This window comes from Lactuca serriola, chromosome 2 (genome assembly GCF_051521515.1).
Source record: "Lactuca serriola cultivar US96UC23 chromosome 2, Lser_US96UC23_V15, whole genome shotgun sequence".
Classification (NCBI taxonomy): Eukaryota; Viridiplantae; Streptophyta; class Magnoliopsida; order Asterales; family Asteraceae; genus Lactuca; species Lactuca serriola.
Genome location: NC_136409.1, coordinates 178,817,168 through 178,845,050, shown reverse-complemented (window position 1 = coordinate 178,845,050; position 27,883 = coordinate 178,817,168). Strand labels below are relative to the sequence as shown.

Genomic DNA, 27,883 nt, shown 5'->3' with positions numbered 1-27,883 from the left:
TGGCATTCTACATGAAGATTTTTATATGTCCCAACCACCCGACTATGTCAATAAGGATTTTCCAAATCACTTTTGTCCTCTTCGGAAATCTCTTTAAAGGATCAAGCAAGCACAGCGGGCATGGTACATGGAACTTGCCACATTCCTTCTTGAACTTGATTTTTGCAAATCCTCGACCGATCCATCTTTCTTCATCTACAAATGGGGTGGCATTATCTTGCATTTCTTGGTATATGTTGATGATATTGTCTTCAGCGGAAACAATAATCTATTTATTCAACATATCCTTCATGCGTTATTCAAAAAAATTTCCATTAAAAATCTTGGCATGCTACACCACTTTCTTGGTATAGAAGTTATTAACACAACTACTAGTTTATTTCTATCTCAACATGCTCATGTCCAAAATTTACTCACCAAGTTTAAAACAGATGGAGCTAAACCTGTTTCCACACCACTTAGCCCTACTGAGCCTCTCACTTTCATTGTTGGTTCGCTTACTATTGATCCTACCCTGTATCATTAACTGGTGGGCTCCCTCAAATATCTTTCTTTCATTTGACTAGATATTTCCTATGCGGTCAACAAACTCTCTTAATACATGCATGCACCAACTTAACTCCATTGGTAAGCCTTAAAGCAGTTTCTTTGATATTTGAAAGGCACCAATATTCATCAGAGTTTGGTTCTAAACTGCGGCTCCCCCATCGACCTTATAGCGTTTACCGATTCTAATTTAGGTGGAGTTACCGACAGGGGACATTCCATAACTGCATATATTATCTGCATCGGCTCCAACATCATCTCATGTTGTTCATCACATTAAAAACCAATTTCTCGTTCTTCGACTGAGGCGGAGTACAAGGAATTAGCAAATGGTGCAACTAAACTATCTTGGGTTCAAAATCTACTATTAGAACTTGGCATATCGGTAATTAAACCTCATATATTACTTTGTGACAATGTTGGTGCTACTTACATGTGTGCCACTCAGTCTATCACTCACATATGAAGCAGGTGGCACTTGACTATCACTTTTTTCGATAAAAGGTAACTAATGTTTCATTACGGGTTCTACACGTTCATTCCGTTGATCAACTTGCTGATGTAGTCACTAAACCTCTAGGTCGGGGTCCCTTTCACCTCTTTCGGTAGAAGATTGGAGTCTCTAACAGATCCTACATGTTACCGGGGCATATTAAGGAAACTATTACTCATTGACTTTGTATTGATTGTATTTCCACTTCACCTTTAGCTATATTTAGATAGTTATTATGGTTGTTATTATTTATCGTAGAATTAGCCTTATATACATCTTCTTCAATTGTATATATGTTGTAAATGGCTATTTATAGCCTTTGTAATTTGTCTAATATTACAGAGCATTTTTCCATTCACAAATCTAGATCGCATACTTCTATCTATTTGAAAACTATGAAGACTAAAAATATGTAGATGATGTATTCTGGAACCGTAACAACTATTTGCTAAACGTTAATATATTGAATTCTATGTATAATTACGTTTATGTAGATTAAAAAACATTAATGTTATTCTTCAGGATTTTAACATCCTCATAATTCATTACCCTCTATTTAGTTAAATGCAAGATATTTCAAGATGATACAGAACTCTTCCAAAATACAAATAATGTGTGTCCTTCATTTTTAGGTTGAGAATTGTTCAATAGAGATTGACACGGATGTCCCTTTTTATTGAAGTTGCTTATGTTTTCAAAATGACACCTATTTGGGGTGACCATCGGAACCGGGTACCCGCATTTCGAACTAGAACCACCTTAAAGTTGTTGGTTCTGGAACCTATTAAAGCTATAAGTGAAGGATCTATATATTCAATAATCATTTTAGAATGATGTTATCAATAACATATGATCATATAGGGCCCCACCAATAACAAGTAGACAAAAACTGAATATTTATATGAATTTCATTCTTGATAAATATTTATAACTCTTGCAATTAATTGGAATTTATGAAAATAATAATTTACAATATTAGTATCAAAATAAGATCATAAGGTATGATTTATAAAGTCATGTACATCCTTTTGGTCTTAAATGGTTTTTGGTATAAAAGATATATACAACATATGGTTATAAAAAGAACGTAAAACCTTTATATTTCTCTCGTCTTTTTTTTTAACCAAAACTGGGGGTAGAGTTAGGAGGGACAATAATTTTCTTACTTGTTGTGACATCCCATATTTTAAACTTTTTTTACGCTTTCAAAACCGTGTATTCTTTGTTTGCGGAAAATGTCTCGTTTTATTAAAATATCTTGAGTATAGATGTTGTTTCAAAATAAAAAATAAGGTTGTCATGATCAATACACAACATAAGTTACAACGTAAAGACGTAGCGGTTATGAATACTATTGCAGGTTGTCTTTTTATTTACTCGACCTCCTAATCAAATTCCAGCAACCTTAACACCGCTTCTTGTGATACATATAATTTGAGTGGTTCGGGTTTGGAAACCTGGTGAGACACATAGGGTTTTCAATCCCATAATATTCTAATGATATTAAATCGTATAATAATCCTACAAAACCAACTCTTAACAAACAATATATCTTACTTCATAAATATCTTTAAGATATTAAGCCCTTTTCTCCTTAGTTACCCTAGCCCGTCAATTCTCACACACTAATCTATAACAATGATCCCTTGAGATCCAACCTGATGGATCGTTGTAACTAATGAATAGACTATATTGCCTCAAGGATTCCTTAGTAAGTGTAAGTCAATAAACGCAACCGCTAGGGGGTAGATTACACGAATGAGCAAATAATCATTTTCCCTGGATAAGTGTAACATCCCAAAAATCAAGGTCAATAGTCACAAACATAGTTTCCTAAGTGTCAATAGTCACAAATCATAGTATCTCAGAAAAATTGAAAGATGTGCACGATCAAGCTTTCGCCATGCCCCGATCATCTAAAGTACTTGAAAACATGAAACCAAACTGTAAGCACGAAACTTTGTGAGTTCCCCTAAAGTACCACCACACAAACATATAACATATACAATCATGCATGTTGGGTCCAATCAATCATCGGACTAGAATACCCTCAGCTCTACAACCTCCCAGTTGGATAACCCTTGGCCTACAACCTTCCGGTTGGATTGCCCTGGCCCACAATCTCCCGGTTGCATTGCCATACATACTATGTACTGGGTCCACAAACTCCCAGTTGGATTACCCCGGGTTTGTTGGCTGACAGCACAAAGCAGTAAAGTCCCAACCCAACCACACAATGTCAACATATGCATCAGATAAACATATAACAAGTCACCAGACAAGCAAGCAGATCTATAGGTCACTACCGCATAGCAACATCCTATATACTAGGATACAAATCTAACAGATCACTATAGTATAACAACATCCTATATACCAGGATACATAACCTAGTGGGCCAGTATTAGTGCCTTCGACCCATAAGTATAAAGAGGAAAACTCACCTCTCAGTTTGAAAAGATAGTTGAACGCGGCCTAACTCCATATAACAACTCTACTGGTCACATGTACAACAAACAGTGACCTAGTCTCGAACTATTGTCCAAAATTACCCAAAATACCCTTAGGTCAAACTTGGTCAAAACCATGCTCAAAGGTCAAAGTCAACAAGTCAAGAAGTCAAACTTCAGGTTATGTACGCCCAGCGTACTCAGCTCGTACATATGACGTACTCACCATCCAAAAATGTGACTCCATATGGGCACATGCGACGTACTCGATCAGATTGCATTTTTCCATTCAATTCTTATTCTTTTAAGTCATTTCGTTCAACACTCAAATCTAGACCCATAACATTATTCTAAGTCATAAAGTTTCCACCTTTATGACTTTCCATGGCTAGACAAGGTCCAAAAGCTAAATTCCTAACTTAATGATCCTTTAAGACACTATGACTCTTACATGGAAGGGATATAAGGACCAAGATCACATTTTTATGGCTCTTAATAGCTCCATAATGGATAAATTTTCCAACTTTATCCACTAGGATAATCCAAACAACCAAGATCTAGTCTTTAAGTCTCAAAGGGACCAAAAATGCATCTTTCATAACTTAATCCATTAAGTCCAAGTCTCCAACCTTCAGATATGAATCAATCTGATGAATAGATGGATGAAGTTTCCAACTTTATCCATAATAATGTATCAAGATTTCAAGATCTAAACTTTATTACCCTAAAATAACCTAAATGACCAAGATAATTTGCATGGCTGAATGGGAAGCCAAAAGATCAAAGTTTTCCTAGTCCAAGAGGTCCAAGAAAACATTCTAAACCGATCTAAAAGGTATTTGAGAGTTAAGATCTCCAATTGTCAAGCTTCCAAGATCAATATTGCAGGAAAACATTGCTCCAAAACCACCAAAAACTCTAAAAATGGATGAGGGAAGAAAGGGGAGGCTCAAATCTTGAAAATGGAGGCTAGGGTTTCTCCCAAGAGGTTCTAGATATGATAGATGCTAAGAAAATAACCTAAAACATGAATCCTTACCTTTAAATACCTTGAAAACCCTAAAAATTTTGTGGGTTTTGGGCTGCATAGTTCTCATGTCGTGAGAATATATTCTCACCTTGTGACCACTCTCACATCGTGAGAATCACTTCTCACCTCGTGAGAATGGGTTTTCACCCAATTTCTCTCCAACTTCAAATAGACATAACTTTTTCGTTTCAACTCCATTTTCGATGATCTTTATCTCCACGGAAAGGTATTGACGAACCTCATACTTCTATCTAGCTATTAATGGCTTAACACATGTCGAAATAAAAAAAAAAACATAACTCATGAAAGAAGTCTAAAACATCACTTTTCCCATTTTACCCATTTGACTCCAAGACACAAACCAAGGCTTTAATCACTTATCTAACATTGTCATCATCCAATAAGATCTAATACCCATTCCATTGAAGCCCAAGACCTTTACTTAATCCATTTATTGTCCACAATCCAAAAATAAGAAACTTCTCAAAACTAGCTGTGACAACTCTCCCCACTTAAACTGAATTTTGTCCTCGAAATCCATCTTGGTTAGAATCTCTGAAGTTAATGTCTACAAATTGCACAAGCTCTATTTAACCCCTTCGAATTCAAGGAATCTATCCAGAGAAGTCGAGAGATCACTCAGAAACCCACTGTTGCTAACAAAAAATCCAATAACTTGAAAATACTCAACCACAACCGAAATTGTAAGATCTAACTTCCAGAGAGAACGACTCATACCGAGAACTCTCAAAACTACAACCAAAAATCAACTTCATCAATATACTTCCAAGAACTGGGAACCCATAGTATAAACTATAGAATCATACCCTAGGATTGATGATCATCCATATATTGTAACTACCCCAAGTCCTTGACTAGGAACACCACTAAATCATACAGAAAGAATACTTAAAAGACACCGATCGTGAATTTCCACAATCCTAAATCTGAAAATTGTGCCCAAAAACCTAAAATACTCACTTGACTTCCTGACAAGTAACGATTAACCCACTACTCCCACAAGCATAATGATGGTCTATAATTTCACATTGCATCCAAATTCCTTATCAGCTCATATGTACCTCCACGTGAAAAATCACTCGAGACATTCACAATGGACTTCATGACTTGAGATTCCATAACTGATACCCAAAATTGGTAACCAACTCCTGATAAATGGCCCACAAGACAACAAGGCTCATAATGCAGTCACTCTGCAATAGAATTTTGATGCACAACTATTACTCCCAACAACCTTTAACTATCATACTCTTCTATTACGTATAATTCCTTTCACAATACAGGCTGCTACCAGTGTGAAATTAGACGAAAACATGGTCGCACACGACCATAATGAGATAGGTGGTTGTACTCTTATTCCTTTTCAAAGGCTACAAACCAATTAAGAACCATGCCAATAACTCGAGCCAAGTACTCTCATGCTATTATACTTAGCCTATATACATCCCTAAGGGAATGCATAACCAGCCCTGGATCTAATGCATTACTTTTTCCCTACAACCTTACCCAGAGGGTGTGGCACTTGTAGATCTATCCAGAATGTCGAACTTCAACCACTAATAGAAACATCCTCATAAGTGGATGAAACAAGATCTCACACTTTGAAAACTAAAAAATGCTGCCAATATGTAACTAACGCGATAAAGCTTCCAAAGTTATCCAGAAATGTTGTTAAAACCTCGGGTTTGTTACTTAACAATACTTCCATAATCAACATTTCAGGGTACCCATACCCAAAAATTAAAAGGTATAATGTATAGATTTTGACAATGGTTGACACATCCATTGACTTCCATTGATAAAACACAAAACTTCCAATTAAACTCAACTATTGATGATGAACAAATGACCAACAATCGATAGTTCAAAGCGTAAGTGATCACGTGATCCCTCTACATCAGAACTGCCCCCAAACCCATCATCGGTGCCTCACACAATCTCTGTCTCAGGGTCTCAAAAGTTGTCTGTTGCTCAGGCCCCCAGCGAAAAGTGACGGTCTACTTCGTCAATCGGGTAAAAGGAACTGCTATCTTGGAGAAATCCTGGATAAACCTCTGATAGTAACCTGCTAAACCAAGGTAACTCTGAATCTCAGATGGAGACCTCGGAACCTCCCACCTCATCATGGCCTCGACCTTGGCCGAATCAACCAGAATATCGTTCTGGTTAAGAAGGTGCCCCAGAAATTGCACCTCGTGTAACCAAAACTCACACTTGGAGAACTTCTCAAAAAGCCTCTCCCTCCTCAAAGTCTCTAGAGATGCATTCATTTATGATTATCAAGTATGGGCTTGATTAATCTTCCTCGATATAATTTGACTATAAAGAGTAAGCAAGTTTTCAAGGGAGAAAACATACATGAATAAAAATCTTTCCAAGATTTAAGCTAACATCTCAAAGTAAGAATCTTCTTTCTTATAAGTTAATTACATGGTGTGATTTAATTATGAATCTAGATGATTCTTGTGTTTTCTACAAAGCTAGTGGGAGCGTAGTAACATTCCTAATGCTATATGTAGTCGACATATTAATTCATGGAATAAAGATCTATATAGATAGATCATGGCAACTTAAAGGATTAAGTAAAATTGCATTAATTGTCAAGGATCTTAAAGGAGCTTAAAATAAAGGACTCTGAGAGAGTCATCTTGTCAAATACCGTATGACATGATTTTGAGCAAAATCCTAGTGCAAATGTTTTTTAACTAGATAATATGATTGTATTCTGTACGCTGATGCAATTGGATTAATCATATATATCATGATTATGCACAAAGTCATTAACTTCTTAGGTAATATTTCTAATAATAGCAGGGTTCTTTTGGGTTGGCTTCATGACCCAAATAGTATAAGGAAATGGAGTTTTAAAATGTGTTAATTTATTAAGGAATTAACAAATTAATTAGAAATTATTTTGGTAAATGAATTAAAATGATTTAATTAATTAAAAGAGGTTAAATATTAATTAATCATATGAATTAATTGGAATATTACATAACCGCCTGGAAGACATGATGTGGACAGTTTCTAGATCCCTAGGATATGGATAGAGTTGGTTTGAATGTGATAAGGATAAACCCTAGAGTTTGTATCCATCTGGGATTCTAACAACTACTTATAAATAAATTATTAGGGTAAACCCTAGAGCTAGTTATTCTCTTCTTTAAAATTGTTCATACTATGTCTTTTTTACTCGCCAAATCCAAAAATCACAACCTCTCTCTTAGGGTTGATGATTTTCGAATAAAACCTAATTTATAGGTTCTTCCTTTTACTATTTGGTGTGTGATTCTGATTCCATTAGAAGGGTTCCATTTGGACCATTCATCTTGCAAGAAAGTGGTAGGCACAAGATCACAAACAAGAGAATCTGAGGTTAGTAACCATTTCTATGATGTTTTTTAAAGTATGTTGCTATAATAGTAAAACATAGATTATAGGTTGTATGTGCACTTAGGTATATCAAGTTTTGATTTTTTTTCCACTACTTATCAGTTGTGTACTTGATGCTGATAATCCCCAACAATAATCGAGGGTCACAAATCCACCATTCAAGAGTAAAAGAAACCAAGGAAAATCATGCACCCTTCCTTTTTGATTTACGATTTACATTTCTGTTGCCACCACAAATAATTCGTAGAATGTAGTGGGAGCAAGATATGTTGGTGCAGGCGGAGATGAAGCATAGCTGTCAGAGGTCGGGTACATAGATAACAGAAACGAGATGGAGAGATAAGAAATAAGGCATTAATCATTGGTAGTGTGTACATACTGTTTACGGTTCTTAAGTAAGAGAAGAGTAGCATGTAGTATCACCGATGATGAGTTGTGTTTACTGTTTATGGTTCTCATATAGAGAAGATAAGAGATAGTGATAGATGGAATACGTTTCAACATGGATGTAGGGGCTTCTATTTAATTTTAAGAGTTATAATAATTGTAAGTGGAAGAAAAGAATTATAAAAAAATGGAAAAAAGGTTATAAGTGTCATTTATATATGTTATGGATTAAATCCGAAACAAAATCAAATTATAGACATAATCCTCCGAGTGACAAAAAAGAAGAATTATGGATCAAATATGCAGACTATCTCAAACCATAAGGAACAATTGTGTAATTTACTCTCTTTTTTATGGTTATTTTTATTTAGTTTTGGTATATGTTTTGAACTTTATTCTTCATGTTCAAGATAAAGATATATATGGTCTTTCTTTTATTTTTCTTTTAGAACAGTTGAAACTAGTATGAAAATTACAAAGAATTACAAAGACAAAACTAGAAATGGGTTAACAATCCAAACAACCCATCTAGGTAAAACCTTATTGTTCCTATTAACAAACCATTCAAAAGATAAATCAAAAATTTCTACAAAGATTATATTACGCTTCCATATTTCATCGTTAAAGATAATATCATTTAGAAAACTCTAAATCCGCCATAAGGTGATATAAACGATCGATTCTGGAAGTACACAAACCTTAACTACACCTTAAAAATCTTATATCCATTTGAAAATATCCTTCCCCGCTACCCAAGAAGGAGCTTGTATATCAAACCATTTAAAAATATTCCTCCAAATGAAAGAAGCAAACTCACACGATAATGTCTAATATTAAGTCGTATTACATAATGACTGTGCTAAAAATTATTTTCTTCAATCATGTCCATTCCAAAACTATCCATCGTATACATTGTATTACTACCTACATGATAATATTTAAATGTCGAGTACAATGTGACACACATGTTACTTCTTATCTTTTTACTACGTGACAATCTATCTAAATTTTATTTAGACATAATTTCCATAACTTTAGAGTTTATAGATCTACGAAGGATAGGAGTCACTAATAGGGCAGGAGCTTTATTAATTTATATATTCATGAATGATGCACCATCATCTTGTTGATTGGTGCATCATGTTGATTTAGTCACCAATATGCATTTCAAGACTTGTTCTCAATGCCGCGTAACATTATATATATATATATATATATATATATATATATATATATATATATATATATATATATATATATATATATATATATATAGAGAGAGAGAGAGAGAGAGAGAGAGAGAGTTAGGTTCAAATGTTTTCACTATCTATTGTGTGCATATATTATTGATTATGGACCAATCATTTTAGTTATTTTAAGAAAGTAATTAATACCCATTATATATTTAACATATAATATGCATTAATTACTTTCTTAAAATAACTAAAATGATTGGTCAATAATCAATCATACATGCACACAATAGATAGTGAAAACAAAATAACCTAACCTTATATATATATATATATATATATATATATATATATATATATATATATATATATATATATATATATATATAGGGCTAGGATTAAATACGAATCACAACTATTATGTGAATGTATAACTAATTTTGGTCCTTTAGATTAAAAGAATATATGGTTAGGATAATAATGGCATGATGATAATTAACTGGGAAAAATTAAATTTTCATTTATTAAAACAACGTATTCAGCATTATGTTTAATAACAAATTAGGAAAATGCATTTATTAAGGGATACAAACCAAAAATCCATGGAAATTTCAAATAAAAAATTAACAATACAAATTAACATTTTTGAAAAATAACATTTCAAATCCAAATAAACATTTCAGTCTTCTGTATTTCGTTCTTCTTAAACCAGCTTCAATTTTGCATGCCATTCTTCAAGAATTATATTCAGTTTAACATTTAATTGTTCAAGAATCAATTTCAATTCCGCATTTCATTCGTATACATTGCATTCAAGAATTAGTTTTCATTATGTCTTCCATTTTTCTGCATGAAAAACAAAAAAACAAAAAAAAAAGATTAAAACAATGTTACATCAACTATCAGTAAAAAATGTTGAAAAAAATAATATGATAAATTAAGTATATTCTACAAGAATGTGATACATTCTTTAAGAATGAGATAAAAAAAATATCATATATAAGAACAAAATCACAAAAATAAAAGTTCTTTTGATATTAACAAAAATTATAGCATACTGGAATTATAAGAAATTTAGCATATTTAAAAAAATGTTACCAAATTCTTGTAAGAATGTAAAAAAAATATAAAAAATTAAATATATTCTACAAGAATTTGATCAGATTCATTAAGAATGAAAAAAATATACTAAATATGAAAAAAAAAATCATGAATCAATTATTCTTGTGATATAATTAAAAAATCTAGCAATTCTTTTCGAATGAAATAAAATCAATTATATAAGGTAGAGTAATAAACAAGAATAATAAAGTTTCAATAAAAAAGACCAGGAGGCGAAGTTTTAATATTAAACTAAGCAACCTTTGAATCTATAAAAAAAGAGGCATATCACGATCTTTGGAAAATGGATTTTGAGCATTAAACAATGTAAAGCTTAAACTTGAACTAAAACTTAATAATCACACTAGGAAAACAATTTATCAAACAAGAAAAAAAAATGAAGAAAAAGAAGTACTACATACCTGTTACTTAAAAATTGTGACAGAAGACTACTCAATTGGGGAGTTTTTAATAAATTTATTATGCCTATTTGTTGAATTCATTAAGTTCTTGCTTTTTGGGTAACTAAATGAATCATTCTCATTCAATTGCTACACTCTAAATAACATAATCAAAACCAAGTATCACCAATAACCAGGTAACAACAACCATGGAATAGACTCGCTCCAGTTAAATAAAAAATAGACATGGGCCTTTAGTAACCTAGTAACCTCCACACATAACATCATGCCTCTTCAATAAAAAAACAAAAACATTGAACCATGGATCAAATTAAACATAAAAATGTTAACCCAAAATCGAATTAAACCCCAAAATCTATTAAACAGAAAACACATTAGACCTAAATTAAATTAAACCATATATTCAATTAAACTTATCTTGAATTACACCTAGTGAACAGAAGATGGCGAAACAGGGGCGTCAACGATTATGTGTGATGACAACTCAAGGGTTTGAGAATAATTGATGGCGGTAAAAGTTTGGACAACGTGTAGTTACCTATTACCATAGTTATAGGAAATAACAAATAAGTTACCATATTTATAAGGAATTTATATTAGATAATAAATAATTTAATTAATAAAATTTCATAATTACCATATTAAATGATTGACCTAGAATTAGCCTTATATTCACACAATACTTATAAGTTATATATGAACCTATATATATATATATATATATATATATATATATATATATATATATATATATATATATATATATATATATAATCTGAAATAACTAAAAACGTCGATCCATGATTGTTTCTTCACTTGATTTTAGGTAGGGTTATTTGTTCGAAAAACAAAAGTTAAAGTCACACAGTAAAGATACTTGACTTACAATTTTGTATTAAAAAACTATATATTAACATCACGAAACATTAAACTTTGAAGCAGATCGGACAACCGTACCTACAACTCCGTCCTAACTATATATTTCATTACCCGATCTCCATGTAAGTAACCTCCAAGGCTTTGTTAAAGGAATAAATGAAGTAAGCATGACACATTATAACTAAACAAAGGAGCTTACCAACTCCTGAGTGCTGACTCGTGTTGTCCATGATGGTTGGCCAAGTCAACATCTCCACCTACAATTGAAAGGACCATGCGCTCCAACCCACCACCTTCCTCGGTCATAATTCACCAACTCCCTTCTCTATATATTCCGATCAGTTTTCTCCTTTCATCTCAGGTTCACTATTACAGCCTAATATAATACCTAACAACATTTCACGCACCAGAAATCCATCCGAATGGCCGCTACCGGAGAAGCTCAACCCGCAAAACATCAAGAAGTTGGCCACAAGAGCCTCCTTCAAAGTGATGCTCTCTACCAATACATTCTGGAAACCAGCGTTTACCCAAGAGAACCACAACCCATGAAAGAGCTGCGTGAGGTCACAGCTAAACACCCATGGTAAGTGCCTTAATTTACCCAAAGTTTACTATGAACTGAATATTTATAGGTGCATTTCGTTTTTCTAAATATTTTGCTTGTCATTTGAACTATAGGAATCTTATGACGACATCTGCGGATGAAGGACAATTTTTGAATATGCTTCTCAAACTCATAAATGCCAAGAACACGATGGAGATTGGTGTTTACACCGGCTATTCCCTTCTTTCTACGGCTCTTGCTCTCCCAGAGGATGGAAAGATATTGGCTTTGGACATAAACCGTGAAAATTATGAAATTGGGCTTCCGATCATTGAGAAAGCCGGTGTTGCCCACAAGATTGATTTTAGAGAAGGCCCTGCTCTTCCTCTTCTTGATGAAATGGTCAATGATGTAAGTACTTACAAACATATAAAAGATAATGTTTTTTTTTTTAAATTTATATTTTCTCCAAATTATGAAAACTCATTTTGCTTTGCACATTTTGAACTACAGGTGAAACTTCATGGATCGTTTGATTTTATTTTTGTGGATGCTGATAAAGACAACTATCTTAACTACCACAAAAGGTTAATTGACCTTATCAAAATTGGAGGTGTCATTGGCTACGACAACACCCTTTGGAACGGGTCTTTAGTGGCCCCACCAGATGCGCCACTCAGGAAGTATGTTAGATATTACAGAGATTTCGTTTTAGAGCTTAACAAGGCATTGGCTGTTGATCCGAGGGTTGAGATTTGCCAACTTCCGGTAGGCGACGGAATCACTTTGTGTCGTCGTATAAGTTGATCACAAATCACGGATAAACTTTCGTACACATACAACTGTTCTTTCTTTCTTTTTTAAGATTCGTACGTGTATCCAAGTCTTGTAAAAGAATTCTATATACTATTACATTTCTGTCATTTAACAAATGTTAATGTTATTCTTCGTGATTTTACTCTCTCTCTCTCTCTCTCTCTCTCTCTCTCTCTCTCTCTCTCTCTCTCTCTCTCTCTCTCTCTCTCTCTCTCTCTCTCTCTCTCTCTCTCTCTCTCTCTCTCATATATATATATATATATATATATATATATATATATATATATATATATATATATATATATATATATATATATATATATATATATATATATATATATATATATATATGTGGCAAAAGTGAATATGTGGCTGATATGTATGTAACATTAGGTATAGAACTACTAAAAACAAAGTAGTTTTGATTTAAAACTAACACCATTAAGCTATTCAGACTTTCACATTTTTGATTTCATTCCATTTAGATTCTTCATTTCTTAAATTTTTTAGAATTCAGCTTCTAAAAACTATGTCTACTCCATCTCCATGAAAATGAACCAAAGACACCTCGTAATTAAATCCATAGGAACTCACGTTTGGAATTAATGACAATTTCAATCTTTTGATATTTTGAATATCAAATTGTTGTATATATTACCTATAATAATGAATTACTTTCTTTTTCCTCGTTGAAATCCCCATGTATATATTTTTTAAAATCAATCTATTGATGTCGCCGTCTGCAATCATACGTGATGTTAGATATTACTTTTTGATTGTTTATATTGTTAATATACATTGTTTTAATAATTTTTAATAGATTTTAATTGATTTCTAAACAAACAAAAATGATTTTTGGATGAAAATATGTAATTTTATTAGGTTCTATATTTAAGCTTGTATACATGACAGCCACATATTCACCATGCCATATATATATATATATATATATATATATATATATATATATATATATATATATATATATATATATATATATATATATATATATATATATATATATATATATATTGATGGATTGAGAAGTGTTCTATAAAAACAAAGACCTGAGACAAAAGGGTGCCTATTTGGGGTGAGCGTCGCACCGAGTATCCGTCTTTGGAACCAGAACCGCCTCAAAATTGCTAGTTCTGTAACTGGAAACATAGTAAGTGATGGCTTAGGTTCTTAAATTTTGCAACCGTTCTAAATGGTTATAGTTGATCAGTTTCCTGTTCTTGTTGTTTTTAACCACTACCTGCTAGGTGTCTTTTAGGACCAGTATTTGGGCTTAGGTTTAGAGATTTGTTGTATCATAGAGCATCTTGTTTCTATAGATTATTTTCAAGTATTTATGTTACTATGAGTAATTCGGTAACATTTGTCTATTGATTTTTGTTTCAACCAATCCGAAAAGTGTAATTATAGTCTGGTATCAGTGTCATTTTTTGTATTTTTGTTGATGACATTGATTTTCGATACTAATCAACTTCAAGTCAATAAAGCAAATGAGTTGTTCTTAAAAAACTTCCATGAAGGACATGGGGGATTATGATGTGATCCATAGTATTAGGATTAAATGTGTAAATAGGGGAATTTGCTTTGACGTGATCACGCTATGTTGAGAAGATTTTCAAAAAGTTCAATTATAGTAATTCTTCTCGCGTGGGTACTCCCATGGATCCTAGAGTAAAGTTAATGCCAAATAAAGGCAAGGGATCTCATAGTAAGAATATTCTCAAGATATAGGTTGCTAGATGTATGTCATTATAATCACCTAACCTGAAATTGCTTATGTAGTTGGGAGGTTGAGTTAGTATACTAGTAATCTCAATACTCAACAATGGCAAGCAATTCATAGAGTATTTATAGAGAGATTTAGTTTTCCAAAATTAATTTTCTTAACATAAAGGATTCAATATATAATTACAAAGAATAAGAATTCATTGATTTGTTTCAAGCTAAGAAAAGTAAGCATGATTTATGATGGATTTACTTTCAATCGTGATTAATAAAGTATAAAAGGAATACAAATTAATACACAATAATATCCTAAGATAGAGGGTTGACTATATTGAATAAATATAGTCGATTACTCCACCCCCCCCCCCCCTTCAAGCGAAATTGGTGGCAAACAAACTCTTAAGCGTTCATGAAAGGATTCAAGTAAGGGTCTTGGAAGTGTTTTTTGTAAAAATGTCAGCCACCTGAAGCTTGGTAAGAACAAACTTTGTGTGAAGTTTTCTGGTAGATACAAGTTCTCGTATGAAGTAATAATCAATGTCAATGTGGTTAGCTCGGCGATGTGCAACAGGATTATGACTGAGAAATATATATAGCACTCAAATTGTCATATAAAAATGGTTGGACGGTCCGGAGGTAAGGCATTATGTAGCACCCGGTTCCTGGTACGTAATGTTATTTGAGTATTTCCTTTCTTTTAGCCTTGGACTCGGCGAGTCATAGGTCCGACTCGACGAGTGGATGCGGGACCCGGGACACGTTTAAGTTGGTGACTCGGCGAGTCCATATCCTGGACTCGGCGAGTCACAGCTGTTGGATGAAACCCTAAGTTTCAGGGGTTTGCACCCTATTTAAAGGACTTATTAGCCCCAAGCCGGCCCCCATTGACCCTTAAAGCCTTGTATCTCTCGTTCTAAGCTATTCCTTGAGAGTTTGAGGTTAGTGTGTGTGTTTTTGAAGGCTTTGAAAGAGGAAGGAAGTAGATCCAGAAGAGGAGAAGCCATCCAAGCATTATTTGTGTTCTTCCAGCAGTTCCTTTGAGGTATAACCTGTTTTCCCCTTGATTCTATGCTTAAAACTTCATTTGGGTCCTTCTTGGTCTAATCCCCAAGTTTGTATGTGCATTGTATGTTGTAATAAGGCGTTTGGCCTTTGGATCTAGGCAAGATTGAGCTCCAGGGGCTCAGATCTGTTAGCTTTTTGGCCCCATGTTGCTTGTTAGTCCTAGATCTACCCTTTTGAGACATTTTGAGCCCTAAAATCCATATTGGTGAATATCCACACGTAAAGTTGGAAACTTTACGTGTGAATCGTGTCCTAGAAGTCCAGATCTATGAATGGCATGGACTGGAATCGAGCAAATCCATGTATTCAGAAGGTGCATGGCAACGACTCGGCGAGTCGTTCATATGACTCGGCGAGTCTATTCGCGAGTCTCCGAGTTGTCCCCTTTTCGTAGTGTCGATTGACCAGTGAGTCACGGGGTGTGGCTCAGTGGGTCGGAAGCTTAACTCATCTATGGAGGTACTCGGCGAGTCAATGCCCTGACTCGGCGAGTTCAAGGCAATCTCCTTAGATCAAGAACAGACTCAACGAGTTGTTCATACAACTCGGCGAGTCTTCGCATAAGTGTTCATCGGATGAAGATGAACTCGGCGAGTTGTTCATACAACTCGGCGAGTAGGATGAAGGACTTGAATATTGGTTAAGAAGGTGAACCCGTCGAGTCGTCGCCTAACTCGACGAGTAGGACCAGGATTCAGGGCAGTCGTTTGCGTAGGGACTCGGCGAGTTGGAAAGCCAACTCGGCGAGTCGAGGTCAACTGAAAGTTGACTCTGACTTTGACTTAGGGTAAGGTCAGGGGTAAAATGGTCATTTTACCCAAAGGTCAGTGAGCAGTGTTTGATTGAGTATGTCGTGGGAATTGCAGTCGGAGGGTTTCCGGAGCAGCAGCAGTAGTAGTAGGTGATCAATTCCCACACAGACCAGCAGCTATTTCGAGGTGAGTTTCCTTTCTAGTAGGAACGGGTCTAAGACACCAAGGCCGACCCGTGTAGACGAGATGCTAGTACTAGAGTGTGGGCCGAGCCCGTATCTCTGGGTTTAGTCAAGTATGATATATGTGTTAATATGATAGAATTGCTTATACTTGTTGTCTGCGTGATACTTGTATGTTATGGGTTAGCGGTTGAGTATGGGCAGGGCCCGTAACTCTCCGAGGTTGGAGTGTGGGCTAGGCCCGTATCTCCCAGATAGCGAAGTGTGGGCAGGGCCCGTATCTTCACAAGTGTGGGCGAGGCCCGTATCTCCCGGCTAGCGAAGTATGGGCAGGGCCCGTATCTTCCCGAGTGTGGGCAAGGCCCGTAACTCCTAGCTGAACCGTGGTTGTTATATGTTGCATGGTATGTGGTATTATGGGGGAACTCACTAAGCTTTGTGCTTACAGTTTCGGTTTTGGTTTCAGGTACCTCCTCAGCTAGGGGAAAGGAGCCGGTGCGGTAGCGGCACGGCACACACACACTCTCCGGTTTCCGCATTTACGAGCTTCACTGGGATTTGTACTCTGATATTTTGATGGAATGTATGAATTGGCTTTTAGACAATGTTTTAACTTTTAATATTCTCTAAAAGTAATGTTTTTAAAACGAAATTTTTGGACGTGAAAATTGGGTCGTTACAAGTTGGTATCAGAGCCCTGGTTTGAGGGATTCGGACACACCTTTGGGAGTGTATGAACTCAAATCGAGGGATTTAAAAGATTTTCTAAAAGAAAATGTTTTCTAAAATTTGGAACAGAGTTTTGAGAAAGAACGAAGTGTGTGATGTGCGCGACCGGCCGAGCTCAAGTAAGTATCCCCAAGGTACCCATACAAGTTTATGTTATGTTATTAAGCTTTTGTAGAACAGCATGCTAGAATAGGACTAAGGATCTAGGAGTGATGCCTTATGTGCCTGCTTTATGTGTTCCAGTTGTATGAGAACTTGCATGCTAATTGTTGAATAAACAGTAAATAGGATAGCCTGTTTGGGTTATGCCTGGTAGTATGAGTTGGTACTTTATGCTAGCTCAGTTCCTGAAAATAGATAGAGTTAATTGAGATTGTTACCCTTATCTGAATGCTGCTTGCTTCGTGCTTCGTGGGATTCTGAATAGTGGGGGTTAGCCATTAGGCGAATGCGTCACGTCACGTGTGACCAGAGTTGAATAATCTTAGAGTGCCGGATTTGATCCTACTGCGCAGCTCTTGTTTGAGTCCAACCGTTGTAGGGACGAGTCGGGTACTCGAAGGATTATTTGAGCCTCGTCACATGTGATGGTATTCGGGTAATGGCTAACTGGCATTACAAGGAGGCCTGCAGCAGCTGAGGACTGGTTAGAGTGGAACTAGAGATTTCCCTAGGGCAAGCCTAGGATGGGTATAGCAGTGATCAGCAGTAGTGAAAGGGATCTGGTGGAGTCGAGGCATTCCTTGAAGAAGGTACGGATAGATGTGGAAGGTAGTATGGGCCCGTACTACTGAAAGCAGAGGATCCGTACCCGAACCAAGGATGGCCAAGATAAGACCAGGGAACTTGTAAGTAGATGTGATCCCTCGGGGAGTATCAGTATCACTAATGATTGTTGTGATGTATTGCAGAATGGTGGTGCTTCGATCGAGGCCGGTAGATGGCGGTTCAGGAGAGGGGTCAGGTTCGGGATCAAGTTCCGAGCCGATTGATGAGGGGCTACGCGAGTTCATCGCGTCAGAGGTCACCAGGGGTATCCTTGAGTCGACTCCCATTATCTTTGGGTCGATCAAGGAAGGGATCATGGAGTTGATGGAGGATCGCCTTCGGGTATTCAGGAGTGATATGGCATCTAGCCAGTCAGGATCTCGCACGCTGTCCTTCAAGGACTTCAGGGGTAGCGGTGCGCCGGATTTCCACGGGGTGAAAGACCCCATTGTTGCCAGGCGATGGATTGCAGACATCGAGTCTGCCCAGTTGACTAGCTTCTGCCCCGAGGGGTCGAAGGTGAGGTATGCAGCAGGATGTTTACGGGACCGAGCCCGGGATTGGTGGGAGTCAGTGGGTGACTCGTTGGGAGCCTCAGCTATCGAGGCTATGACCTGGTCGGACTTTGTGACCAGGTTCAGGGCAGAGTTCGCGCCGGCGGTCGAGCTTCAGCAGCTGGCCAGGGAGTTTCTTGACATGAGGCAGACGACGGAGACTGTGGCGGAGATCACCGCCAAGTTCCGGGAGAGGGCTTTGTTAGTGCCCCAGTATGCCGGTGACGAGTACATGAGGAGGACTCGTTACCATGATATGCTACGAGCTGACATCCGGGAGCATGTTAGCTTTTCGGCTTGCCCTAACCTGGACTCCATGATTGCCAGGGCGAGGGAGAGGGAGATAGATTTGGAGCACATCCGGAAACGGAACCTAGAGGAGGGTCAGGCAGGAGGGGCTTCGGGGAAGAAGCCCAAGGGATCGGATGGTAGGCCGAAAGGCCAGTCAGGACCGAGCCGCTGCGGGAAATGCGGCAGGACGCATGTGGGGGCATGTAGGATGGGTTCAGTAGGCTGCTACAAGTGCGGCAAGGCAGGGCACTTTAGCAGGGATTGTACTGCTCCAGTTGCAGCTATTCAGACATCGGAGTTGCTGTGTTTTCACTGCAAACAGAGGGGCCACAAGAAGGCCAATTGCCCCCAGTTGACAGTTTCAGTGCCAGTGAAGGCGCCAGCTCCAGCGACCCTGCGGATCACGGATGGTCGGCAGGGCAAGGCAGAGGCTCCAGTGGTAAGGAGCCGGGCATTTCAGCTGACTACCGAGGAGGCACGCGCCACACCCGATGTGGTGACGGGTATGATTCTTTCCCTCTATCTTATTTTTATGATGTTATGTTATTGATATGTGCTCTGTATGTATATGTATGTATTAGGATCGTTCCATGTGAACGTCCTCCCAGTTCAGGTGTTATTTGATTCGGGTGCATCCCGATCATTCGTTTCCCTTGCGCTTAGCAGGAAGTTTCATGAGTCATCGGATGAGTTAGATTGCCCTTTGGAGGTGGAGATTGCTGACGATCAATCGGTGCGAGCATCGACGGTATTTCGAGATTGCGTGTTGTGTTTGTTTGAGGAGCGCTATTTGGTAGATTTGGTTCCCATTCCGTTGCGTGGGAACAAGGTGATTATAGGCATGGATTGGTTGAGCCCTAATGGGGCGGTGATAGATTGCACGCAGCAGCTAGTGCGGGTCAGGACCCCAAGCGGGGGAGAGTTAGTGATTCATGGTGAGAGACCCCAGTATGGACCCGCTGTATGTTCAGCAGCGAGGGCTAGGCGCTACCTTCAGCAGGGATGCGCAGGTTACGTCGCGTATGTGATGGATACCCGGGAGATGGGTAAGGCGACGGTGAGCGAGGTTCCGGTGGTCCGAGACTTTGCAGACGTCTTCCCAGAGGAGCTTCCTGGGATACCTCCGGAGTGACAGGTGGAGTTTAGGATCGACCTTGTTCCTGGTGCGGCTCCGATAGCCAAGGCACCGTATCGGTTGGCTCCTCCCGAGATGCAGGAGTTGTCTACGCAGCTGCAGGAGCTGCTAGACAAGGGATTTATTCGTCCGAGCAGTTCGCCCTGGGGAGCCCCGATTCTGTTTGTGAAGAAGAAGGACGGGTCGCATCGGATGTGTATAGATTATCGGGAGCTGAACAAGGTAACGGTGAAGAACCGTTACCCGCTTCCGAGGATTGATGACCTCTTTGACCAGCTTCAGGGCGCATCTTGGTTCTCCAAGATTGATTTGCGTTCGGGTTATCATCAGATGAGAGTCAGGGAGGAAGATACGCAGAAGACTGCGTTTCGGACGCGCTATGGCCATTATGAGTTCGTGGTGATGCCGTTTGGGCTAACTAATGCTCCTGCCGCGTTCATGGACCTCATGAACCGTGTATGCAGACCGATGCTGGATCGGTCTGTGATAGTCTTTATCGATGACATCTTGGTTTATTCCAAGACCCGGGAGGAACATGAGGAGCATCTGAGAGAGGTATTAGAGACCCTGAGAAGGGAGAGCTTGTATGCCAAGTTCTCCAAGTGTGAGTTTTGGTTGCGCGAGGTGCAATTTCTGGGACACCTCGTCAACCAGAACGGGATTCTGGTCGATCCGGCCAAGGTCGAGGCCGTGATGAGATGGGAGGTTCCGAAGTCTCCATCTGAGATTCGGAGTTTCCTGGGATTGGCAGGCTACTATCGGAGATTTATCCAGGATTTCTCCAAGATAGTCGTGCCCCTGACGCGGCTGACGAAGAAGGCCGTGGTCTTTCGGTGGGGACCCGAGCAGCAAGCTGCATTTGAGACGCTGAGACAGAGATTGTGTGAGGCGCCGATCTTAGCCCTGCCAGAGGGCGTAGAGGATTTTGTGGTTTATTGTGATGCGTCCATTTCTGGGTTGGGCGCGGTGCTGATGCAAAGGGGGCATGTCATTGCCTACGCTTCGAGGCAGCTCAAGCCTCACGAGGCGAACTACCCGACGCACGATTTAGAGTTGGGGGCGGTGGTATTTACCCTCAATATTTGGCGACATTACCTCTATGGGGTTCGGTGTACCATCTACACGAACCACAAGAGTTTGAGGTACCTCATGGATCAGCCGAATCTGAACATGAGGCAGCGTCGGTGGTTGGATGTGGTAAAGGATTATGATTGCGAGATCCTTTACCACCCGGGGAAGGCCAATGTGGTGGCCGATGCGCTTAGCCGCAAGGCGGCGCCGATCAGGGACGTTTGTATGAGGATGACCGTGGTGACCCCCCTGTTGGAGCAGATTCGGGAGGCTCAACAGGAGGCTATCAAGGAGGAGCATCGGATGAGCGAGCGAGTGGTGGGTCAGGTTTCCTCCTTTGATTATGATAGCCGAGGACTTTTGACACTACACCGTAGGGTGTGGGTGCCGTATCACGGAGGCGTGCGCCAGATTTTGATGGAGGAGGCGCACAAGTCCCGGTTCTCTATTCATCCCGGGGCGACAAAGATGTATAGGGATCTTCGTCTAGACTATTGGTGGCCCTGCATGAAGCGGGATGTGGCATCGTATGTCGAGCGATGTTTGACCTGCAGGAAGGTCAAGGCCGAACATCAGAGACCGCATGGCAAGATGCAGCCGTTGGATATTCCACTGTGGAAATGGGAAGATATCACGATGGATTTTATCACGAAGCTTCCCAGGACCGCACGTGGAGTGGATTCGATTTGGGTCATCGTGGATAGATTGACCAAGAGTGCTCACTTTATTCCGATTCAGGAGAGCATATCGGCCGAGAAATTGGCCGACATCTATATCAGGGAGATTGTGGCACGGCATGGGGTGCCTGTATCGGTGATCTCGGACAGGGATGTGCGTTTTACTTCCAGGTTTTGGAAGAGATTCCATGACGAGTTAGGCACTCGTCTTCATTTTAGCACTGCCTTTCACCCGCAGACGGATGGGCAGAGCGAGCGGACCATCCAGACTCTGGAGGATATGTTGCGGGCGTGCGTGCTAGATTTCGGTGGTAGCTGGGATACCTATCTTCCCCTGGCCGAGTTCTCCTATAACAACAGCTATCACGCGAGTATCGACCGCCCTCCCTTCGAGATGTTGTACGGACGGAGGTGTAGGACCCCGATATGCTGGGGTGAGGTTGGCCAGAGAGTCATGGGGAGCACCGAAGTGGTGCTCAAGATGACTGAGAGGATCCAGCAGGTCCGGAGCAGGCTTCAGACTACTAAGAGTCGGCAGAAAAGTTATGCCGACAAGCGTCGATCCGATTTAGAGTTCCAGGTCGGGGATATGGTTCTCCTGAAGGTGTCGCCATGGCCGGCCCCCATTGACCCTTAAAGCCCTAAGTTTCAGGGGTTTGCACCCTATTTAAAGGACTTATCAGCCCCAAGTCGGCCCCCATTGACCCTTAAAGCCATGTATCTCTCGTTCTAAGCTATTCCTTGAGAGTTTGAGGTTAGTGTGTGTGTTTTTGAAGGCTTTGAAAGAGGAAGGAAGTAGATCCAGAAGAGGAGAAGCCATCCAAGCATTATTTGTGTTCTTCAGGCAGTTCCTTTGAGGTATAACCTGTTTTCCCCTTGATTCTATGCTTAAAACTTCATTTGGGTCCTTCTTGGTCTAATCCCCAAGTTTGTATGTGCATTTTATGTTGTAATAAGGTGTTTGGCCTTTGGATCTAGGCAAGATTGAGCTCCAGGGGCTCAGATCTGTTAGCTTTTTGGCCCCATGTTGCTTGTTAGTCCTAGATCTACCCTTTTGAGACATTTTGAGCCCTAAAATCCATATTGGTGAATATCCACACGTAAAGTTGGTTTTTAATCCAAGAGACTTTTGGTTTTCCATAACTTGAGGACAAGTTATGGACTCCATTAAAACACATTATGATCATGAATTAATCTACCACATAGGTTACAAATAATTCCTATGATCATCTAAACATCATAAGAACAAGAATATGAATATGAACACTTTCAAGAATCAAAATCACATTTAATCTTTGTAATTTTGATAACTAGTTGTTGTAAATGAGTTAGAAAAGACATTACACCTTCTAAAACAAGTTTTCAAGTACCAAAACATTTTAGGGTAATGATTCTAATCCATTTCCAGCAACTCAAGTCGAAATTCTGCACTCTGTCGACCCTACTCGCCGAGTGCATAAACCTACTCGCCGAGTAGGTTGAAGATACACATGAACTCGACGAGTCCTCCCCATGGACTCGCCGAGTCCATCAGTCAGACAGCAGAATTTTCGACTTTCTTCAACTTTTAAGCACAAATAACAAACAAACAAGCCTAGGCTCTGATACCACTGATGGGTTTTGAGCATTCTAACACTTCCTAAGTGTACATGCAACCCTAATAACCTTGGATCTATGTTTGTCTAATTATCATGCAAAGTTGAATTCCAAGGTTATATTCCTATCTAGCATACATGGGGAACAATTTTAACTTGAATCATAGATAGAATAACTTACCTTGTTGTTGCTTGTGTTCCTTGAAACCTTGTGAGCCTAGCACCCCAAGTGTGATGCCTCAAATGCTTCACACAACACCAAATGCTCTTGGAAAGACTCTTGAGATAACACACACTTCAAAATCGGCCAAGCCCTCTAGTTTCTTAGTGTTCAACTTGTGTTGCAAATTTTGTGGAGAATGGGACTCTTATATAGTGTTGGCACATCTAGGGTTACACCATGTAAACCCTAATGTGTCATGACTCTTCATTTCCATGACCCATGGGTTTGTAACTCCCATGGAGCATCCATGGAGTATCCTATGGGTAGAACCCAACTTGATAATCCATGGAGCCTTTTAGCCCACTATACAAGATATGGATGATTTACATAACCAACCCATATATTTAATTAGTTATCCTTTGATCACTTAATTAATTCCAAATTAATTCTTTGATCAACTAATTAAATAATATTATTAATATATTAGAACTTATAATATATTAATAATCTCCAAGTGTTATTTCTCTCATTTAGTCTATCCAATTGCATGGTGCCATGCAACCCAAATGGACCATGCCGGGTCGGGTCAAGTACAAGCCCGAAATAGTTATGGACTTAGACACCTTATCCAACAGTCTCCCACTTGGATAAGTCTAATAACTATATCTCTAGTACTTCAGGAACCGACCGGCAATCGTAGCTCTTTCAAGGTCTCTCGGAACTGAGAAGATGATGATACGCCATTTAAGATAAGTGATCATATAATCCTCTGTTCTAGATATCAGCCGGACAAATACATGGAACATGTCTTGCTTATTGTCCAGCATTTGTTTCCCAATTTCCGATTTGTTTGACATAGAACTTAATTGAACACATCAACTTAGTTCTGACCGGGCCCGGTACATGGGTCAAAACAAAATCATCGAGGGGCCCAGATATCAGCTTCTAATCCAAGAAGGAACAGATAAACTTCGACTCATATGTTTGTTCTACCACTCATTGAATTACACACAAAAGTACGTTTTATAACATCGAGTTACCAATGCGGTTTCGTACAGTCAATGCATAACCAACTTGTAAGTAACAAATCATATCTCTAGGTTTGAAGACTTATATGATATTACCGTCTCACGATCACTCGAGATAAAATTCCATGAAGTGATTCCAGTGAGCGTGGGTTGTGTCCAATGCTCAGAACTTATGAGCACTCATGATTGTTGTAGCCTTGTCCAACACCTTAGACCTCTATAACCAAACATGACAGTCTTGATTCATATCTACTTCCAACATATGACCGACTGTGGAGGTTTGAATAATATGTTATACCAAACAAAATTATTCTGGAAGTCAAAACATGCAAAAGAAATATAGTAAACGATTGACAAGAGTTAGCAACACTTTACTCATAAATAAAACACCTTTTATTCATCATCAAATGTCAATTACACTTTACAAATTTCCGGGTTATCTAACTACTAAAACTTATATCATCCTTCAGCCCTATGCTCCGAGCATGCTGAAGATGCTTAACCCTACTCAGTCCCTTCGTGAGGGGATCTGCTGGGTTCTCATCCGATGATACCCTCTTTGCCACGAGGAGTCCTTCTTCGATCCGATGTCTGATGAAATGGTATTTTCTGTCGATGTGTCTGGATCTCCCGTGATCCCTTGGTTCCTTGGCTAAGGCAACAGCACTTTCACTATCACAGAAAATTTCCAGTGGCTCTTTAATAGCTGGTACAACTCCAAGGTCTCCAATGAAGTTCTTCAGCCATATCGCCTCCTTTGCTGCTTCACTAGCTGCAATATACTCTGATTCACAAGTAGAATCTGCCACTGTTTCTTGCTTGGAACTCTTCCAAGAAATTGCTCCTCCGTTTAGGGTAAAGACCCAGCCCGACTGAGAGCGGAAATTATCCCTATCAGTCTGGAAGCTCGCATCACTATACCCAACAACTCTCAAGTCATCACTCCCACCGAGGGTAAGGACCCAGTCCTTAGTCCTTCGTAGGTACTTGAGGATATTCTTTACTGCAGTCCAGTGTGCCTTGCCAGGGTTCGCCTGATATCTGCTAACCATGCTCAAGGCAAAAGCTACATCGGGTCGAGTACACGTCATAGCATACATGATCGATCCTACAGCCGAAGCGTAAGGTGTTCGACTCATTTCTGCTATCTCAGCCTCAGTGCTAGGGCTTTGTGTCTTACTCAATCTGGTGTTACTCTGGATGGGTAACTCTCCTTTCTTGGAATCCTGCATGCTGAATCTCTTCAGCACCTTATCCAAGTAGGTACTCTGACTAAGTCCAATTAGTCTTTTACTCCGATCTCTCAAGATTCTTATCCCTAGAATATAGGCAGCTTCACCAAGGTCCTTCATAGCGAAACACTTCCCAAGCCAGGACTTTACTTCCTGCAGGGTTGGAATGTCGTTTCCTATGAGTAGTATGTCATCCACATACAATACCAAAAAGCTAACTATACTCCCACTAGCCTTGACATACACACAAGATTCATCTTCACTCCTAGAAAAGCCAAATTCCTTGACCTTTTCATCAAAGCAAAGATTCCATCTGCGAGGTGCTTGCTTCAATCCATAAATGGATTTCTCAAGCTTACACACTCTATTAGGGTACTCGTTGCTGACAAAACCCTCTGGCTGACTCATGTAAACATCTTCAGCCAACTTTCCATTAAGGAAAGCGGTTTTGACATCCATCTGCCATATTTCATAGTCATGAAATGCAGCTATGGCTAACAGAACCCGAATAGACTTAATCTTGGCTACCGGAGAAAAGGTCTCATCATAGTCCACTCCAGGAATTTGAGAGAAGCCCTTTGCAACCAGTCTAGCCTTATAATTGTGTACTTTACCATCCATGTCGGTCTTCTTCTTGAAGACCCATTTGCATCCTACTGTCTTACGACCTGGTACATTTTCAACCAAGTTCCAAACTTGATTGTCATACATGGATTGTATCTCGCTATCCATAGCCTCTTTCCATTAAGCAGACTCGGGGCCTGCCATGGCTTCCTCGTAGCTGTTAGGGTCATCTTGACTTACTAGTGTCTCATCACTAATAAGTGTCTCACCTTCTGCAGTAATATGGAATCCATAGTAATGCTCAGGTGCACTCTTAACTCTCGTGGAACGTCTCAGAGGTACAGATTTGTCAATTGGCTCAACAGGAGTTTCCTCCTCAAGTTGAGGGCTAGAGTTTGAAGTTCCTTCACCGCTTGCTTCTTGAATTTCTTCAAGATCAATTTGCCTCCCACTGTCTCCTTGGCTTATAAACTCTCTTTCTCGAAAGACGCCTCTTCTTGCTACAAAGACCACATTGTCACTAGGTCTGTAGAAGAGGTAACCAAAGGATCGCTGTGGGTAACCGATGAAAATACACCTCTCGCTTCGAGGTTCGAGCTTATCATGAGTCTCACGTCTCACGAAAGCTTCGCAACCCCAAATCTTGATGTGGTCTAGTTTAGGTACTTTACCAGTCCACATCTCGTGAGGAGTTTTGGCAACTTTCTTTGTAGGGACTAGATTAAGAATATGGGCGGCAGTCTCTAGGGCATACCCCCAGAATGAGATTGGTAGCGTAGCTCGACTCATCATGGAACGAACCATATCTAGCAAGGTTCGATTACGCCTCTCAGCCACACCATTCAACTGTGGTGTCCTGGGAGGTGTCAATTGTGAGACTATCCCACATTCCCTTAGATAGTCGAGGAACTCTGAACTAAGATACTCACCACCACGATCGGATCGAAGCATCTTAATGTTCCTGCCCAATTGATTCTCGACTTCCTGTTTAAATTCCTTAAACCTCTCGAAAGTCTCTGACTTATGCTTGATCAAGTAGACATATCCATATCTACT

The 27,883-nt window shown here is 39.1% G+C and overlaps 1 protein-coding gene across 1 annotated transcript; it reads left to right on the top strand.

Moving 5' to 3' along the window:
- Window positions 1-12,264: 12,264 nt before the first annotated feature.
- Window positions 12,265-13,420, top strand: LOC145087525 (caffeoyl-CoA O-methyltransferase-like). The gene is made up of 3 exons (XM_079025493.1): window positions 12,265-12,501; window positions 12,597-12,873; window positions 12,976-13,420. Exons 1-3 carry the CDS (start codon window positions 12,338-12,340, stop codon window positions 13,267-13,269), a joined length of 735 nt encoding a protein of 244 aa, XP_078881619.1. The 5' UTR covers window positions 12,265-12,337; the 3' UTR covers window positions 13,270-13,420.
- The last annotated feature ends 14,463 nt before the right edge of the window (window positions 13,421-27,883 follow it).

What these genes read in the sequence shown, in the direction of transcription:
- LOC145087525 (XM_079025493.1), top strand. Translation starts at nt 12,338, where the DNA reads ATGGCCGCTACCGGAGAAGCTCAACCCGCAAAACATCAAGAAGTTGGC. An exon ending in GTCACAGCTAAACACCCATG is followed by an intron (nt 12,502 to 12,596) that starts GTAAGTGCCTTA and finishes TTTGAACTATAG; the next exon opens with GAATCTTATGACGACATCTG. An exon ending in TTGATGAAATGGTCAATGAT is followed by an intron (nt 12,874 to 12,975) that starts GTAAGTACTTAC and finishes TTTGAACTACAG; the next exon opens with GTGAAACTTCATGGATCGTT.